The 19,487-nt window shown below is 48.5% G+C and overlaps 1 protein-coding gene across 3 annotated transcripts in view; it reads left to right on the top strand.

Moving 5' to 3' along the window:
* HGH1 (HGH1 homolog) overlaps window positions 1-19,487 on the top strand; it is a 146,544-nt gene that overhangs the window by 78,035 nt on the left and 49,022 nt on the right. For all 3 annotated transcript variants that reach the window (XM_069621888.1, XM_069621887.1, XM_069621889.1), the window contains one exon: window positions 5,044-5,142. In XM_069621888.1, the coding sequence (XP_069477989.1) occupies window positions 5,044-5,142 (99 nt within the window). The remainder of the gene's footprint in view (window positions 1-5,043; window positions 5,143-19,487) is intronic.

Below are 19,487 nucleotides of genomic sequence, written 5' to 3'. Positions count from 1 at the left end.
TGACTGACTAACTTATTTTGGACCAGTTTCGCTTCCTCAGCCTGCCGCTTCTTTTATTGTACTATAATGCTTTGAATTCCGGGCCACGCTTTTGCCTGTATATATCTTATCCAGTGCCTTCTGCACTTCTTTGGGTAGGCCCTGTGTCACTATAAAATAGAAAAAGGGGGTTGATTGGTCCCAAGCGTTGCCCGTTTCTGCCCTCCATATCTCTTGGACCCTGAGAATAAACTGAGCAGCGTCTTCGTCATCCCCTATAGTACACTGCATGATAGATTGAATGTCCGCCACAGCACATCTCATAACCGGGCCCTTACCTTGTTGAATGAGGCTCCATCATGGGCATCATTGCTCAGTGTTACTCCTGGGTACCCTGGGGTACCCCGCTTTCACCCAGACACTTTCGGCTTGGTTCTCAACTGTGGCTACTAACAAGCTTGTAATGTCCCATATTGCTAAAAGCACCCCCACTGTGTTCTTCTCAAAAGCATTTATCCATTTCCCCGCCCACGCGTGAGTGGTGGAAGTGCTGTAAGGAGGTTATTCTTGTCCATTTGTGCCCATGGTACGTAGTGCGGCCTCCCTGCTCCCTTGTGTATCAGTGACATTTGCATTTCATCTTGCTCCCCCCCCCCTTTAGTTGCACTTCCCTTTTTTCTTGCTAACGCTATGCTGCCAAATCTCTCCCTCAATCTTCCGTCCCACAAACTTTCTAGCCTCGTGTGCGCTCTGGCGCTTGCTCTGCATCCCCTTCCTCCTCGGTCTTATCAAATTCACTCCAGTCTTCATCATCTCCTCTCAGTGACCTTACATTCTCATAGCCCAAGCTGTCTGGCTCTCTGTCATGCTCTACGTGAACGGTTCTTTTGGATGCCTTGTCTATTCTCCCGACTTCCATTCATCCCCCACTGGTTGCACCGGTGCTATCATGGGTGGTACGGGTGTGTCTGCCCTTAGTCTAGCCAACTTTGTCCGTGTTGATGCCAGTGCTATTTCTAGATCTCGTATGCTCTCCCCGGTGTGGGCAGCAACCTCTGGAGGTAAGACATAATGTGGAGGCAGGGCTGTGGCTGGTGCTGCTACTATCTGGCCTGTTGATACATATGTCGGATTAGTGTACCCTTCCACTGGGCGAGTTGCTAGCGGATATATTCCTTTTCTCCCCTCCACGTTCTTCCCATTTTCTCATGAACCTGTCTCTTTACTACTGTCGTGTGTCGCCCCTTCTCCCTTTCGATCCTCTGTGTCCTCAAACAGTTTCCAGTGGTTCAATAATTCCCTTCTATTCTGCAACGGTCTCCCCTTATATTTTCTGAAAAGGGACTATGCTTTGGACTGTGTACTTTAAAGCATTGTGTTGTGTTTTTATAATGGTTTTTATATATAATGTGAAAGTGCTTATTTTCCCGAGATTCCTCTTGGCCTACTTGTATTTATATAACCCCTTTATTTTAACAATACATAGTGTTTCAGTGTTTCTTTGGACCATATGTATGCTACAATTTCTTTGTACCAAGCAACAGCCTTCTCTTCCCCCCTAAGATAAACCTGGCTGCTCTGTCTACACTACCAAATACTCAGGTGCTACAGCCTTATACTAGGAGTGGAGTTTTGTACTGTCTCAGTTGTATGATTTTACAAAGCCCTTAGATGGACTTCATAAAAACTGTCCGAACAATTGGCCCTGGCTTAATGGTCCCACCTCTTCCCCTGTTGTTTACCCTGTGGTTGCATCTTTTTATAGTATCAATCACACCATGCTTCGGCTTTCTGAGTTTACAAAAGCCCTTTATGTTATATTGGCAGCGTTATCATAGCAGCCCTCTTCCTGCTGACAGTCCCTTTGCACTGAACACAATAATTCACTTTATTTGATTTTGTTATCTGTCATACAATTACTGTATGCCACTGGAAGTGAATGGGTACCTGCTGATTATGAATGTGTAAAACAATGATCCCGGGGTCTCTTTTTTCAAGGTTTCCTTTCCAGTGCCATAGGGATGGTCTCTGGGCCTAATTAAGCAGTCATACTTTTCCCATGCATAGTCATGTTTAGCACCCATCTGACATGCTATCTTCTTATTACGCTTGGTAATAGCTGTGCGCCTTGATCATCCAAGGAAAGAGAAACTGACAAACTTTGGGGAATCCTCCTTACACCTCCAGGGGCATCCACAAGTCAGTGGCTCCCCCTTGCCCTCAGGATTTCTTCATCTTTTCTCTACTGGTGACAGATAGGTGACCTTGTCACAGTAGAAGGAAAGTTGACATCTTTTACATCTAGTGTTGTCAAGAAGACATCCAGGCTTACCTTTGGGTTATCTTCTGTAGAAACTTCTCCCTGAAAGGCCAACAACAAATGTATTGGTTCAGTCTTTTCAGGTCCATCACAGGCTTGACCTTCAAACCTACTTTTGATAGCACTAAGATCAGTTTTGAGAAGTAATTGTAACTCGGCAGAGAAGGGTTATGGGTGTTAATATTGTGGAAAACCCCATATTGATGATGCCCAACAAGGCTGAAACACGTGTATGGGGTTGCTGTGGCACTCTTGTTCAGAGGAGAATTGCCTAGCATTTCGGTGCTGGACTGCCCCTGGGCAGGACAAAGACTGATATGCGGGGAAATGTGTTCTCTGTGAAAAGAACAGTGAGCTAAAGACTTGGTTGAGACTCTCCCAGGGGCCATCCACCCAAGAACAAGTCAATGGGCTGTGTTGGTGCTGGTAGAGAGTTTCCCAGAACCCCCCCCCACCTTGTTTTAATATTGTGGACGTTTCAGTCATGTTGCCACATCCATGTCTTATCCTGCAATTATCAAACTGTGGACAGTATGTAATATGCGTGGTCATTTTTTAAGCATGTGTTGGAGTAAAGTGAATTAAATCTGAGAAGAATTGGGGATGAAGTATTGGGTGAGTAGTACAGTTTGGAATGTATTGTATAGAGTACAGATGGTATGGAAAAGACGCGTGGCCGAAAGTAAAGTGAGGGTCACAATTTACTTGCTTTGGAAGTAGGCCATTCTTTCAGAGGGGATCCTTCAGGTATGCGGTCGGGGTGATGTCATGAAAGTAACCCTAAAAACGTGTGGTGAGCTTTTGACATTTGATGGAGGAATATTTGAAAGGTGTGTTTGTATAGAAAAGAGTGTCCTCTAGGTGCGACACCTCAGAGGGATCTAAAGATTACGCTTGATCCCTCTGCTACACAGCAAGTGTTGTATGGAAGGGGTTGATAGTGGATGAGAGTAAAGGGAAGTAGCATGGTGTCATGTGAATAGCAAGTAAGGGGTCTGCTGAACTCCCATGCCGGGGATGGAGTTGAGGTGACCCTGTGGGCTGCCATACTCTCTGTGCTGCAGGCCCAGGAAGGCTAAACAGAGGATCCCCCAGGCTCACCAGCCCAATGCTAGTCTCATATCAGTGCCACTGAATACTGTCAATAGACACAATGACCAGGGTAAGGATGTTTCACAATGCAGACAATTAAACAGAGTTGGAGGGAAAACACAAGCTGTCTGCTGAGTCGCTATTGTCAGCACTTGTGGAATAAATTCAGCCTAGGGATATAGTTTGTTTGCTCAGAGATGTAAGTCTGTCCGCGAGCTCTCCTTGCTAAACTTCACAGGTGGGGGGAAAAACAAAGCTCAAACCTATTTTATAGGTCAGAGAAAAGTCTGTCCTGTGATGTAGTAAGGGCCACGGCAGTCCGTTGTTTGAAGCCAGCATTCTGTATGCGGCTGAAGTAACCTCTGGTGGTGGAGCCACTAGGCGTATAGCCAGCCCATTAGCAGCAGCTGGGAAGTTTGTAGTCCCATTAACGGATCCCCAATCCATAGGCGATTATGTACGTACCTCAGGCCCTCCAAAGTATTTCATGTTCACTGGCCCACGCTGATGGGAAATCAAGGCACACAGGAAAGGGGAGGTGATGTGGGAGATAGAATTGTAGAGGAGGAGTTGTAGAGGAGGAGTTTGAACAAGGTTGTGCAGAAGTGCAAGAGAGGTAAAAGTGGAGTAATGAGACGAAAACAGGAGCGGAAAGGGGAAGAGGAGAATGGAGGTGACCAAAAGAGTAGGCGAGCAATAGAGGTGACACGCGGAGAAGAGCAGAGAAGGGAACATGGGAATTGTTGGTGAGAGGAGAAACAGAGAAGTGAATGGTAGAAAACACGAGCAGAGGAGAAGAAAGGAATGATGAAGAGAAGGGGGAGCGGAAACGAAAACAAAAGCTGTGAGGGGAGGAGAGAAGTGGAGTTGACAGAGAGGAGCGGCAAAGAGAACGGCAAGAGCGGAGGTCAAACATGAGCAGCGATGGGAAGTAGAGAAGCAGAGGTGAAGGGAGAAGTGGAGGTGAAAGGAGTAAAAGCAAGAGAGAAACTGAGGTGCGGTGAAGAGCAACAGGCACGAAGAAAGGATCAGCAGAGGCAGCAGACATGAGAATGTTGAGCATATGCCAAATCACTCGGTGATGATAGGAGCTTGGCCGTCAGCCGAAGTCTTGAGCCAGACTCGCCGTCCAACCAAGCGGGAATTGAAATATACCAGTCCCCGAAGTCCAAGGTTTGCACAAGAGTCTGAAGAGATCAAGTGTATATCTTCTCTGATAAGGGGTAAGATATGGTAGGAATACATGGTGTGAGGAAGGTAATTGTGAGAATTGGGGTTGAGGTTGGGCAGAGGTTGTGTTTTTGTGTTTATTTTGGCAACTTGTAGGGTGTGAGAAATTGCAGGGATGCAGCGATTCGTGGCATAGGAAATTATGGAGATAGAGTGTGTGTTATGAAATGCTGTAGGATGGTTGGTAGTTTTAGATGAGAGAAAGAGACTGTTGAAGCTGGGGAGACGTGTCGTGTTAACCTGCCTCAATGTAGCAGTCTATTTCGGTGCTGTTTTCTGCCTTATCTTCCTCAGTATGACACTTCTGTAAGCACAGTCTTTTGGCCTCAGTAGGTACAAATGATGTGAAATGCATTTTGTTGTTCTTCCAAACACCATCAGACTGAGCAGATATTAATACTGGTACTCATCTCTCTCCCTAGCCTATCATGAATGGCTGCTCAGTGACTCAGTTGATCTGCTTCCTTTCCTGCTGCTGCCATTGGCTGGTCCTGAGGAGTTCTCAGAAGACGAAATGGAAAGTAAGGATGTTAGAGATGGGGGAGAACTTGTGTACTGTTAAGTTCTGTATGTTAGCAATTGGGTAAACACATTCTCAGTAAAGTGTATTATATTCATAACCACCACAGACAGGCAAAGATTTACTCAAGCTGGACGACCTAGAAAATGGGGAACGTCGCTCCAACTTGAGGTTTTTTGGTATGCTGGAACTGGAGGGGGAGTCTCAAGTGGGCATTGTGAAAGGGGTCAAGGCGATTGTGAGTACTCTTTTTGATGGCGAGCATACCAGTGAGCCCACAATCGACAGGGCCCACAGGGCCGGGGGACGTGCGGGGGAGCCTCGTACGGTCCTTGTGAAATTCCATTACTATGTTGAAAAAGCCAAGATCCTGGACTTGGCACGTAAGAAGGGTCTTATCGACTGGAAAGGAGCTCAAATTAAGATTTGTCAGGATCTCTCGGCGCTCACCGTGGCTCGACGGCACCTTTGTGGCCCACTGACGAGATGGTTGCAGTCTAAGGGGGTCCGTTACAGATGGGGCCATCCATTCTCTCTTGCCTTTGAGCTGGACGGCTATAAGTATTCTCTTTCCTCAGAGGCGGACATTCAGCGAGTCTCACGGGAGCTGTTGGGAGATCGCCCTGGCCCGTCAGGTTTTGCGGGTCGGCCGCGTGTGCAGGGGTACAGGAAATTCAGGAAAGTGGCGCCCCCGTCCCCGGAGCAGCCTACGCCCTGAATTTATCGCTGTAACCTTTTGGGCTGGTTCTTGGAGGGAGTTCTGAGGGGCCATTTGGGTGGTCTCTCCTTGGGCCTGACTGCTCCTTGGACTGTTTGTTCATTGCTTTGTTTCTAGCTTTTGCTGAGGTGTTTGGGGTGGGAGGGAGGTGACATCAGGTGGGGGTGTTTGGGAGTTATTAATGGTTATGATAGGGCGGGGCTCACAATGTTAATTGCTTTCATGTTGTGGGGGCGATTTCTGGTGGCCTGGTGGTGCGGCGGTGAGATGCCGCAGCTCAGGGGTGGGGGTGAGAGGGTATTGTGGTTCTCGGGTGGCAGTAGGGTGGCAAGGGGAGGTTTGCAAATTGTTCTTTTGGTTTGGGGGGGTGTGTCCAGGGTTGCCCGGGTTTCTGTGGGGTAGGGGTACTAGGGGTCCCTTTTTGGTCTCTCAGGTGCGAGTGAGCAGGGAGTGTGGACATTTAAGAGTGGTCCTCTTGTGGGAGGGAAAACATCATATGGCCAATCAAATGGGTGACTCTTTGCAGAGGTTGATGTTGGGGTCCCTGAATGTGCGGGGGTTGAATTCCCCTACGAAACGGTCCCCAGTGGTGAGGGAATTCTCTAGGCTTAAGCTGCATTTTTTGTTTGTCCAAGAAACCCACTGGGTTAAGGGGAAGGAACCATTGTTGCGATCTAAAGCTATTCAGTCATTGTTCCACTCTCCGTATGGGGCCAAGAAGAGGGGTGTCGCTGTGTTGATTTCCCCCAAGGCTTTCTTTGTTCCAAAGGCCCATCAGTCCGATCCGGAGGGGCGCTGCATAATGGTTAAGGGGTCAGTGAAGGGCAGGTTGTTTACCCTGGTAGGGATTTATGCCCCGAATGAGGCGCAGGATCTCTTTTGGGAAAAAGTAGGGGAGAAAATTCGGGGCTCTGCGGAGGGTGCACTGATAGTTGGGGGGGGGGGGGGGGGGATTTCAACATGGTTCTCTGTCCGGCTAAGGATAGAAAATCCCTCTCCCCCTGCCCTGACCAGCGGGTTCAGAGGAAGTTGGCAGACTCATTTCGGCGGACCAATGAAATGTTGGGTTTGGTAGACGCACATCCGTAGAGGAGAACTGTGACCCCCTCTTAACTTTTTATTCTGTGGTACACAAAGCGTTCTCGAGGATAGATCTCCTTTTGGTGGATTCCACATTGCGGCTAGGGTGAGGTGGATATGCAATGATAGCCTGTTGCTAGATAAGGAGCTTAAAGAGTCTTTACTAGGTTCAATTAGGGAATATTTCCTTCTTAACGACATAGGGGAGTTCAATGTCCAGGGAGTGTGGGGTGCATTTAAGGCCACCATAAGGGGCGTGCTCATAGAGATGGGCGCGAGAAGAAAGCGGGAGCGGGGTAGGGAGGAATTGAAGCTGAGGAAGCGAATTGCTAGCATTCAGCCGGGAGGAAAGTTAAGATCTCGGACGGCGCCGGGAAAATGGGAGGAGCTTCAGAGTCTTAAAGCTAAATTGTCTGCCTTGCTAGTGGGACAAACGGAGAGAAAACTGGCATTATTGAAACAGCGGTATATGGAGCGGGGGGAAAAGGCGGACTGGATTTTGGCGTGGCGCCTGAGGGAGCTACGAAACAGCAGGAGGGTTAATCGGATTAGGGGGACAGGTGCGGGAAGGAGTCTTGCAGGATGATATGATAGCAGCGCAGTTTGGGCATTATTATGAGGGTCTTTACGCGTCAGAATATTCTGGGGACGGGTCCGGTGTAGATCTATTCTTGGAGTCGCTGCACATCCCTCGCCTTTCCGCAGAGGGTGTTGACATGTTGGAACTCCCAATCTCACGGTCCGGTTTTATAAGACGCTCTGTTCCGCGGTAGCCCCTTTTCTGGCTAAGATATTTAACGCTGCCTTGGACTCTGGTTCCCTGCCCCCCCTCTGATGTCTGCTCTCATTGTAGTGTTGCTGAAGGATGGGAAGGACTCCGAGCAATGTCATTCCTATAGGCCCATCTCACTGCTTAACGTAGATGTCAAGATTCTGGCTAAACTCTTGGTGAATAGGCTGTCCAGATATCTCCCTTCCCTGGTTCACGGCGACCAGGTTGGATTCGCTCCTGGCCGACAGGGGTCGGATAATGTGAGGAAAACCTTGGGGCTAATGTATGAGTCGTTGAGGCTAGATAAGGAGGCCTATCTCTTGTCTGTGGACTCCGAAAAGGCCTTTGATCGAGTTGAGTGGCTATACATGGGGAGGGTGTTGCGGAAAATGGGCTTTGGGGACAATTTTTGCAAGTGGATCGCCCCGTTATACAATGGTCCCTCAGCTAGGGTGTTGGTTAATGGTTGCATGTCACTGAGATTCTCGCTTTCTCTGGGTACGCGGCAGGGATGTCCCCTCTCTCCTCTGTTATACATGCTGGCAATGGAGCCTTTTGCCTTCGCAATTAGGGCTGACGAAGGACTCTCGGGGGGGGGGGGGGGGGGGGGTACGATGTGGGGACCATGAATTTAAATTATCTTTGTTTGCGGATGATATTTTAGTGTATCTGACAAACCTCTGTGTGGCTCTACCGCGGCTGTTGGGTCTGATCCGCCGGTTCGGGTCCTTCTCTGGGCTAAAGGTAAACTTGTCTAAGTCCTGTATAATGCCTATGGGGGTGGGGGGGTCTGGAACTAGAGGGGAGGAAGGAAGTGTATGGGGTGCGAGTGGAACGGGATTCCATCAGATACTTGGGCGTTACCATCCCTAGGGATCTAGGTAGGGTGTTTGAGCTCAACTTCCCTCCCCTCCAAGCCAAAATCCAGAGTGATCTTTTAAGGTGGGCCCCCTTGACCCTTTCTTGGTTTGGTCGGGTGGTGGTGATTAAGATGAATATTCTCCCGCGACTCCTATATCATTTTTTGTCTCTTCCTTGTATAGTGCCGGATTCCTTCTTTGCCTCTTTGCAATCCCGTGTCCTTCGTTTCATATGGAATGGGAGGAGACCCAGAGTGGGATTGACTACCCTGACTCTCCCTAAGTCCTTTGGAGGTTTTGGTTTGCCGGACTTTAGAGGGTATTTCAATGCAGCTCAATTACGGGTTATGTTGGAGCACTTGAGTGACGATCTGCGAACATACTGGACGTATGTGGAAGATGTTCAGGTTCATCCAGGAAAAGTCAGGGACCTCATGTGGGCTCCCCGAATTCGATTCCAGGGACAGTCAAGTCCCATCCTGTTCTTGCCGTTCTGTGGTCGGTCTGGAAGCCCTCTAGGGACAATAGGCCTCTCTCATCCAGGCCTTCTCCCTTGTCGTCCTTGTGGGGTCCTCCGATTTATCTGGGCAGGAAGGGGTTCCGAGAAACGCAGTCCTGGTCCGACCAGGGGTTGGAGAGGGCTGCCCAGTTGTTCAGGGATGGGTCGTTCTTGGAGTATGACCAGCTGTTGGAGGGGTTTGAGGACAAGCCACCTACGATTTTTGAGTGTCTGAGGCTGAAGGGAATCCTTACCCAGACGCGCTGGGTTGCCAACCTGTCGGTCCCATTAACCCCGTTTGAGAGGGTTTTCGCAGAAGCCAAATCTAGGAAGGGATCCCTCTCTAAGATTTATAATGTGCTTATTTCTTCTGATTTAACAGGAAGGCAATCTTTCAAGCATATCTGGGAGGAGCGGTTGGGCTTGTCCTTAGACGATAAAACGTGGCAGTCTGTGTTTAGGGCAGTGTCTCCTGGAGGGCTATATACGACGGCGATGGAGCATAATTTTAAGATTTTGCACTCCTGGCATTGTCCTCCGGTGGCCCTTTCTAAGATGTTTGTGGAAGTGTCTCCATGGTGCCCCAGAATGTGTTCCAATAAAGGCACCTGGTTTCACATGTGGTGGGAGTGCCCGGTTGTTTGCCTTTACTGGGCGGAGGTCCTTAATTGGATAAAAGATATATTGGGGACTTGTCCTTCCTTACATCCGCTTGAGGTCCTTCTGGGCACTCCCTTACCTGATAAAGAGGTGGGTTCCTTCTCGAAGGTAATGGAGGGCCAAGTTGAGGGCGGAAAGACTGGCTCTTGCTCAGAAGTGGAAGAGTCCCACAGCGCCCTCTAAGACAGAATGGTTCACTAAGCTAATTGCCATTTTTGAGTATGAGAAACTCTCTGCTATTGCCAACGATACTATGTCCTCTTTTTTGCAGGAATGGACTGTGGTTATTCTTAGTACAGACTGTGAAGCCTTGAAATTATGAGTTGCTTTGTGGTTCTATGTGTTGTCACAGGGGAGGGACAACTGATGCTGCTACCAAGGAACATGAGCTTTAATATGTACGGGGACCCCAGTCACCAGCTTGGCCTACTATACTGATGCGCTTGGTGGTTCGTCCTTGCTCTTAGCTTCTTGCACCAGTGTTTCTTGGAGGCCTAGACAACCTGAAGTTTGGGGGGGAGGGGGAGTAGCTGTCAGGTGGAATCTGTTATTTTTCTTGATTTAATGTCTTTGGGGGAACCTGTTTCTCTTGTTGAAAACTTTCAATAAAAATAAAGTGAAAAAAAAAACATCAAGTCCTCAAAATCCAGCAAAGTTGCTGGGGGTCTCTAAGGTAGAGGGAATGGGCACATTTCTGAGAATTCTCCCTAACAACTTGTGCTTCTCTCAATAATACAATCACAATGGAGAGCAGTCACTCCTTTGGCCAATAGACGGCATGCGATAAGCACAGCAGCACAAAAGGCATACACAGCGTAGAGGTGAAAGTAGTGTCGTCAACAACGACGAAAGTGCAGTCAGATGAGCATAAGTGACCGTGTAGTTTACCTGTCACGCAGCATTAAAATTCAGAATTCAACATATTGTGCTGAGTGGAGTAAGAAATACGACATACACAATGGCATAGGATAACAATGATGATACATGTGCTAGACTTCATTAGTACATTGTTTTATGTTTTAAATGTTTAGTTACTTTCACACATGTCCAGGGACCACATCACCCCATTCAGGGCTTATCAGCCATCCCTCACTACATCCAACATCTGGCATAATCGCTCCTCCACAATCTTCCATACTCTAAACAAATGAGGCCACCGTTTAAGGAGTTGATACATCGCTTCCAGAAGGCTTCATCTTGAATGGATTCTAGATTGTGAGTGTACTTGCCCAGGAGTTTCACGTGGTCTGCCCCCATCCTGGGGCATTCTGTCATAACGTGTTTAGCTGTCTCAGCATTTGACTTAATATGGCATAATTGACAGAAACGATCTTCCTATCTTATTGAAAGGGGGAGGGGCCTAATACACTCATAATGGGCAGGCGAATGATACGCAGGAGCAGTATGAACCTCCTTAATCCACTGGAAGGACATGACCTTAAATAAGGTTGGACATTCCTGAAAGTATATAATACGTCAGGGACGAACGAATAGCTCTTCAGAGTTTCAAGGTGGTTAAAATGTTCGTTCCAATCCCATAACCTTAACTGTTTTTCAAATCTGTGAGTAAGGGTATCAATGTTACCTCCCTGTTAGGCAGAATCCTGTGCAGTGCCCTTAGGGACCACTACACACAATTAAGACCACAAGTGATAATACAAGTTCACCTTTGGTACAAGCCTGTACTACCATGTTAAAGTGGTAGCAGTAGCAGAGCAGCCAGGCTTATCTCAAGAGTATATGAGCAGTAGCGGAGATTACACAAAGGGACCACAATTACTGTGACTCAAGCAAACACGGACTCAAGGTTTCAGGTAAAAAATAGAAGTACATCTATTTTAAACCATCTGTTATGAAACACAACACTTCTATAAATTCAAAACCACACGTAAAATACACTTCACACAACCAATTCACTTGGTACAGTATAACTCCAGGTAGGTACCCTATGTTTTAACGGACCGTTGTTGTGAAACAAAAGACGTTACCGGGAATACACTTGCGTCACTTTTTGACAGTAATGACAGTTCGGTCTTACTAAAGATACGCGTATCTGCTGCAAGAAATGTTACCGGGGCAAAAACACACTTAGCACCTGAGTTAACCAGAGAGAGTTGGGGGCATAAATCATAGGCAATACTTTTGTCAAGGCAGACCGAATCAGAGAACGCTTGTTGACAGAAATACAAGAGTCAATAGGCCAGGGCCAGTGTCACGTGGAACCGGGTTCCTGTTGTCAAGGATCACACAGTTGGACAGTTCAAGATTCAACGTTGCCAGGAGTACTTGGATATTGTCAACAGAGGAAGCAAAAGTTATAAGAAGGAGGGAAGCCTTGGATGAAGAGCAAAGGGATTAACCCTAGCTCCTCGAAGCAGAACACAGTACCTTATTCAAGGAAGAAGTTGGTGCCACGGCAGTTGTTCCTGGTAGTTTCCTGCAGACCCACGGTTCCTGGTGCTTTGGTCGTGGTGACAAGAAGGACGACGTCTGGAGGGGTCTTCACTACGCAGGGATGGAGCCAGCAGCATCGACGGTGAATAAAAGGTGCGCTCCTTTAAAAATAGAGGCTCTTCAGATGGCTATCCGGTCCACTACAGCAGTGTGCAGCGATTTTGACCACGAAGAGGATCCTCTGGCTGTGGAAGATGAGCTGGTTGACCCCACCAGGCTCAAGGGAAGAAGACTCCGGACTGGATCTTCTCTGGTCGTTGAAGGGTAGATAGCTCAGGACTGCAGCAGGGCTTCACCAGTCACGACGATCAAGGCGGCCAATGCCTTAGCCATCATGGCCCATTATGACAGGGAGCCCTGGTTCAAGATCGCTCGTCTCCTGGAGTTCCTTCCCGACGACAAGAGAGCAGAGGCGCTGGAGATCCTGCAAGAAGGCGAGGTGGCATCGGACCATACCATCACGGTGGCCATGGACCTCGCCGACACAGGGTTCCGTCAGATGGGCAACAGCGTTTGCCTCCATCGGCGGGTTGGTTGAAGGCCACTAGCTTCCGCCAGGATGTACAGTTAAGGGTGTCGGACATGCCTTTGGACGGGGACAACTTATTCGGCAAGGCAGTGGATGAGTCGCTTCAGGCCATCAAGGCGGATACCGAGACGGCATGGGCGTTGGGCACGCTCCGGCAGCGACGGCTGTCCTTTCGGGCCTCTGGATGAAAAGGCCCAGGGATACTTCAAAGGTTTTGGTGGCGGCTCGTCATCCTACCATCAACCGTCCCGCTCGTCAGCTCAGGAAGCTTACAGGGGCTGCAGCAAGTCCGGAAGAGGTCGCCGTCGTCGCCAAGGTCCCCAAGGTGGCGCCCCCACGGCGAAGCAGGATTGAACCGGCCATGATGTCGGGCCCCCACCCGCGCACCCCGGTCGGAGGCCAGCTGGCGAACTTTATCAGTGTATGGAAGTCCATCTCCACCGACCGTTGGGTGCTGGATGCCCTGGCCCACGGGCACACCATGGAATTTCAACGACCAGTGGCCAGGAAGGAAAACCACATCCCCCAACTTCTGAAGAAGGGTGCAATAGAACTCGTCCGAAAAAAGGCTCCGGGGCTCTGGAGTGTACTCCAGGTACTTCCTCGTCAGAAAGTAGACTGGCGGTTGGAGACCATACTAGACCTCCGCCGCCTCAACAATGACATCAGGTCCCAGAAGTTTCGGATGGTCACCCTTCAGCACGTGCTGGGACAACTGGAAGAAGGGGATTTCCTGTCGTCGCTGGACCTGGAGGACGTCTATTTCCACATCCCAATCCACAAGAGACACTACATGTTTCTGCGCTTCGTGGTCCAAGGGCAGCATTACCAATTCAAGGCCCTTCCCTTCGGATTGAAGTTGGCACCAAGGGTTTTTACCAAGTGTCTGGTGCCAGTGGCGGCGCAGTTACGTCTGCAAGGGATCCACGTCTACCCCTACCTGGATGGGTGGCTCATCCGAGCGAAGTTGAGGGAGACCGCCGTCGAACACACAGTGGGGACCGTCCGGCTACTCATGCAACTGGGGTTCTCGATGAACTTTGTGAAGTCCTGCTTGGTGCCATCGCAGGATGCGCTGTTTCTGGGGTCCCGGCTCAACACAGTGTTGTGTCTGGCGTCCCCGTCGGAGGAGAGAATAGCAGCCATACTGGGCAAGGTACAACGGCTGTTGACCCTGAAGATCGCATGGGTAAGGTCCATCAAGTCCCTCCTCGGCATGATGTCGTTGTGCATTTATCTCAAGCGCCTGTGCAGGCTGCAGATGCGACTGCTGCAGGAGTTCCTCGCCTTATGGATCCAGGTATCGAAAAGCTTTGAGGACAAGATCACCCTCGAGAGTTTCCGTCGAGCGATTCGGTGGTGGGGTGTCCGAGCGCATCTGTCGGCGGGTGCGGATTTCCAGACCTCCACCGCACCAGGAGACGGTCACGACGGACGCATCCCTGGAGGGACGGGGTGCACACACCGGTCGTCTCTACGCAAGAGGCCTGTGGCTAACGGAGGAGAAGTCGTTGCACATCAACGTTCTGGAGCTACGGGCCGTGTTTTGGTCCTGCAGCGTTAGAGTTTGGTGGATACGATCTCCTGGCAGACTGCAAGGAAGTGCTTGCTAAGGCCAGGGCTTCGTCTACACTGAAATGCTACGGGCATAAGTGGAAGAGGTTCCCCATCTGGTGCTGCGCACAGAAACTCGATCCTCTAAGGATTATGGCCCTGCAGGTGCTGCTGTATTTACTGCCGCTGGCCAAGGTAGAGTTGGCCCATGCTTCCATCAAGGTTCTTCTGACAGCTATCTCCCGCTACACCAGAACTCCGTGGTTGTCGTTATGGTCACATCGCTTGGTCAAGGAATTCATAAAAGGACTTTTCCGTTTGTTCCTGCCGATGAAGGCTTCGACCCCGGCGTGTGAGCTCAATGTGGTGCTGACTAGGCTCATGGGTCCCCCGTTCGAGCCTATGCCTTCGGCGCCGCTGACGTTTTTATCGTGGAAAACAGCGTTTCTTGTGGCCGACACCTCCGCATGATGAGTGGGAGAGGTTCAGGGCCTATCTTGTAAACCACCGTACTTGACATTCCACGAGACTAGGGTGGTGCTGCGGACGCACCGCTCCTTCATGCCCAAGGTGCCGTCGGACTTCCATCTCAACGAGCCCTTGGTGTTACCTGTTTTCTTCCCGTCACCGGCTGAGAGGACTTTGCACTCACTGGATTTTGTTAGAGCAGTGAAGTTCTACGTGGACCGCACAAAGTGTTTTCGAACGACATCACAGCTGTTTGTGAACCTTGGCCCTGTGAACCAAGGGAAGGCCCTCTCCAAGGCTTCCATTTCCAGGTGGCTCTCCGGCTGCATCACCCATTGTCACCAGTTGGCAAACCGACCGTTGCCTGGCCATCCGAGAGCTCATTCGACCAGAGCGATCGCTGCAACTACAGTGTTCCTGTCTGGTGTGCCCCTGTTGGACATCTGCAGGGCTGCTACGTGGAGGTCGGCGTACACCTTCAAGAAATTCTATTGCGTCGACCGGGATTCCAGGGAGGAGTCCAGAGTTGGCCAAGCAGTGCTGCGCAACCTGTTCGCTTGAAGGTGAGCCTGATGATGAGGTAAGAGATGCTTAATGTTGAGATGTTGAAATGCTTAATGTTGAGTCTTGCCACCTCCAGTGGTTGTGCATGTGTGTACTACTATGTATTCTTATATTCATGAGCATGTGAATCCATGCCAGACCCCATGCTGGAGAAGGAACAAGTTACTTACCGGTAACTGTTGTTCTCCAGCATGGGTCTGGCATGGATTCACACGCAAACCCGCCCGCCTACCCCTCTGTGGCTCTTCTCTTGGTCCTACTGCCACTTTACGTGCTACCAAATCTGAAGATGGCTGCCAGAGGATGGGCTTGGGTAGAGGGCTGTCATTGGCTGGGGGCAGTATTACCCAGAGACCAGTGATTGGTTGTTAGGAGAAAGACAGTTCAGAAGTGAAACAGATTTTTTCTTTACTGAGGATTCCCAGCCTGACAACAGAGAATATTCATGAGCATGTGAATCCATGCTGGAGAACAACAGTTAAAGGTAAGTAACTTGTTCCTTACACACACCTGACTTCCATCGCACTTCCCCACACGGATAAAAGGCGAAACACGAAAGCACACTCTGAGCAAGGCAAAGCACACAAGAAAGCAGCAGTTCCAGGATGGCAGTTTAATACAAGACCGAACAGGATTGCAAGGAGGGAAGTACCCTGGACCTTTTCACTGAAAGACTGCATATTTCATGAGCCTTCGAGAACTGGAAACTTAAGACCTGGAATTAAAGCTGAATAATTCTGCATTGTATGTTGAAGGTACCCGAGGCTCTCCCGGTCTATAGTCAAGGCTGGGAGGAGCGTTTGCTGCTGTGGTACTGTCCTTGCTCCTACAACAAAGCAGCACCAGTGAAGTCAGCCACGCCAGCGATTGGGAGAGACTGATACCAGACCGGTCTGTGTGGAAACCAAGGATGCAAGCAGCAACATTGTATGAAGAAGATTATGAAGACAGCAGATGAGTGAATTAACTTTGAAGCTAAGAACTGATACCATAGACAGAGTGGTACAGCATCACGTGGTTGCTCATTTGAAAGTCTGTTATCTAACTAAAAGTGTGCATTAAAAGAAAGAGAATTGTGAAATCGAAGACTTCGGGTCAAGCCAAATTCTGTGCTCATTTGAAAGTCTTCGATAAACAATGTTAAATTGACAAATTTTGTCGAAGGGATTTGAGCCCTGCAGAAGGGGATCCAGGGGTGAACTGTGAGTCACCCAAAAAAGAAGAACCCACGAACATTGTGAGATAAAGTAAAAGGTGAAAGACAGGCTTGAGCCCGGCAGAGGGAAGCCTGTGCAGAACTTTATGCTAAAAGGATCTGAGCCCGGCTGAGGAGGATCCGCGGTGGATAGTGACTCACCCGATGTGAATATTTGTGAAAATCTAGAGGGGAAAATAACTTGTTGTTTGATTGCATCAGGCCCTTTGAGTGAAGCAAGGAGACTTGAGCTCCGAAGGCCCTGATGCTGATGAGTGAACTATAACCTTGTGCTAAAGAAGCCAGATACTCTGCTACGCTCGAGTGAACCGCCTTGTCCCGTGCTGAAAACGTGGGCAAGGGAGGCCAACGGCCTGAAAACCTGACATATCACTTTGAACACTTCTTCCTTTTTCATAACATTATTCCCCACGCTATTTGTATTTAGAGGTAAGGATTGCCAATAGGTGTTTTAGTATAGGCCCTTTTATTTTGACAAGACATCAATAGGACTGCGTTATTATTATTTGATGATCGTAGCTTGCTCCCATCTGTAGATTTTGGTTTAGATAGGCGTTTATTATACCCTTTTTGAAGTTCAATAAACACCCTTGAACTGTGTTCACTTGTGTCTGTCTTACTGTTGATGCCATGCCTTCTTTACACAAAGCTTTGCTGTTGATGCAGAAGCAGTATACAAGTGTTTTGTTTCTTAAAAGGAAGAAGTTGTGTTAGACTCTTTGCTATGAGTGGAGTGTGTTGTGGAATCATGTACAGAAGGATTGTGAAAGTGCTCAATTTCCTAAGAAGAAGATGCTGTGTTGAACTTTTGTTATAAACGGAGAGAAAAGGTTTGTCATCTAACTGAACTGTTGATTGAATTCCAAGTGAAAGTCTTTTGGAGCAAGGAGAACTTTGTGATCAAAACTTGCTTATTTTGAACTTTTGAGTTAAAATACTGTTTTGAATCGATCTGTGGAAGGGTAGCCAAAGCAGATTACAAGGATATACAGCTATTAAGTCTTAGGTGAACTTTTATTTCTGTTACATTTGAATTTCCATATTTCCTTTGAGTTTGTATTTAGAAGTGTGAGGGACAGATTCCTTTTATATAGTGTTTTCCTTTAGTATATTTTGATAGGCAGGGAAAATCCTCATATGGGTAGAGATAGTGAGGCATTTATCAAACCCTTTTGGGTTAATAAAATGGCTTCTTGTGAAAAACCTTTACCAAGTTATCCGCCGCACATTTCTGACCCCTCACACGTGCCCATTTCCATTCTGAGTCGGTGAAAGGATGTTCCAGCACAGCGTCCCACCTCCTTCTAGCCGGCGACTCAAGTGAACCCCTGGACCTCTGAATCCTGTTATATTAGCCACTGCATGAGTTTCGACGTCCTGAGAGGCAATCGCATTGGCAGTTTGAGATCTTGCGTTCCCAGGGTAATCATGGAAACCTTTTCATTAGTGCTTATTATAACCTATAGTACAGGAAGATAGTTATGCTATTTACTGTACCTCTCGCGCAGAGTTGTTCTGATCTGATCTGTGATCTGATCGCGGCTGATTTTGCCACGGCTGGAATGTTCGCAGGAGAAAGGTGCAAACTACCAAAAGTTTGCACTTTTCTCATGCGAACACTTTATAGTATAGTGAGCCGGGTGTTGCGGGGGAAACCCCTGCAGCCCCCGTTTTTTTTCTTTTTGCGGGTGTGCTGCAGGGGTGTCCCCCGCAAAACACCTCGCTCACTATGCCACACAGTATAGTGAGCGGGGTGTTGCGGAGGTCACCCCTGCAGTCTTTATTTTATTTTTTTTACTTACCTGCAATGCTACCACCAAAGGTCCGAACTTTTGGTGTTCGAACCTTTGGTGGTAGCATTTTTCAGTCGTTTTGTACGGTCGGACCTTTTTTCTCGGTCCAATCGTACAAAACTGGTTAGAAATTCCCCTTCCTTAAAGAGGTCGCCCATAGTTGATAGTTGATAGTGCCAGTCTATCAAAGTGCGAGTGCATTTGTCTCTCAAATGTGATAGGCAAACCTGCCGTGTTATAAAGTGGGAGTAGTGGTAAGTACGGTAAATCTGCCCCAGCTGCCTCAGCGACATTATGCCATGCTCTGCGGGTGACTCATCATGACTTAAACACTCTCCTGGTGGCATTAACTGATCCCTTTGCGAGTGCACCTGGTGGAGAAGGGTGGCACAGTTCTCTAACTGTGTGAGTGTGCAGAATGTCGCTGTGGTCCCCGAACAAGCAAATTGCGTATTGAGCCTGACCGCTCAGATGTATTGCTGCATATCGGGGACCAGAAGACGCCCCTTCTCGTATGATAATGTTAACGCAGAGCAGGATTTTCGCGGTGCTTTGTGTGCCTATACCAGCTTCAATGGCATTCATATGACTATACAGAAATACTCTGCAGGGAGAAGATTGGAATATTTTGATATATATATTTGCAGAAAGAATGTCCAGCTTGGTAGTGACGTGCTCAGCTAAAGGCACAATAAAGGCATAAGTCAGCCTGACACAGTTACCTGCCTTACCACGCGGCCGGCCCGCGTTTAATTATAAAAACAAAAAAGAAACAGGCAGGGGAGAACCTCTACTGCGTGCAATCAGCGGCACTCGCTCCAATGAATTCAATTATTTACTAGAACTCACACAGGCTTTAGTTAATTCCTTTATTTGAAGTAGGTGTAAACATCACAGATAGCAATGTCCATTGTTGTTCTCTTGAACGATTACCTTGAACACCATCACCTTCGCAATCCTTCTTTTTATGGTTCCTTGTGTTTACCATTTCTTTTTGACCTGACAAGCACTCTTTGTTCCAACATAGGGTGGATCTCACACCAACTGACAGAACCTCTTCTTTGTTCTGAGTCACCACAATCCCCAGACGTGGTGGGTTCACTCACTCCCAGAATACAGTCTGGTTTACACCAATCTGTGATAGGGGGTGTCAGTGACAACAAGGGGGAGGTTGCCTCA

The sequence above is a fragment of the Ambystoma mexicanum genome, chromosome 5q (assembly GCF_040938575.1).
Source record: "Ambystoma mexicanum isolate Mex_15411 chromosome 5q, UKY_AmexF1_1, whole genome shotgun sequence".
Taxonomy (NCBI): Eukaryota; Metazoa; Chordata; class Amphibia; order Caudata; family Ambystomatidae; genus Ambystoma; species Ambystoma mexicanum.
The sequence above is the reverse complement of the archived record's forward strand: the minus strand, read 5'-3'. Positions and strand labels throughout refer to the sequence as shown.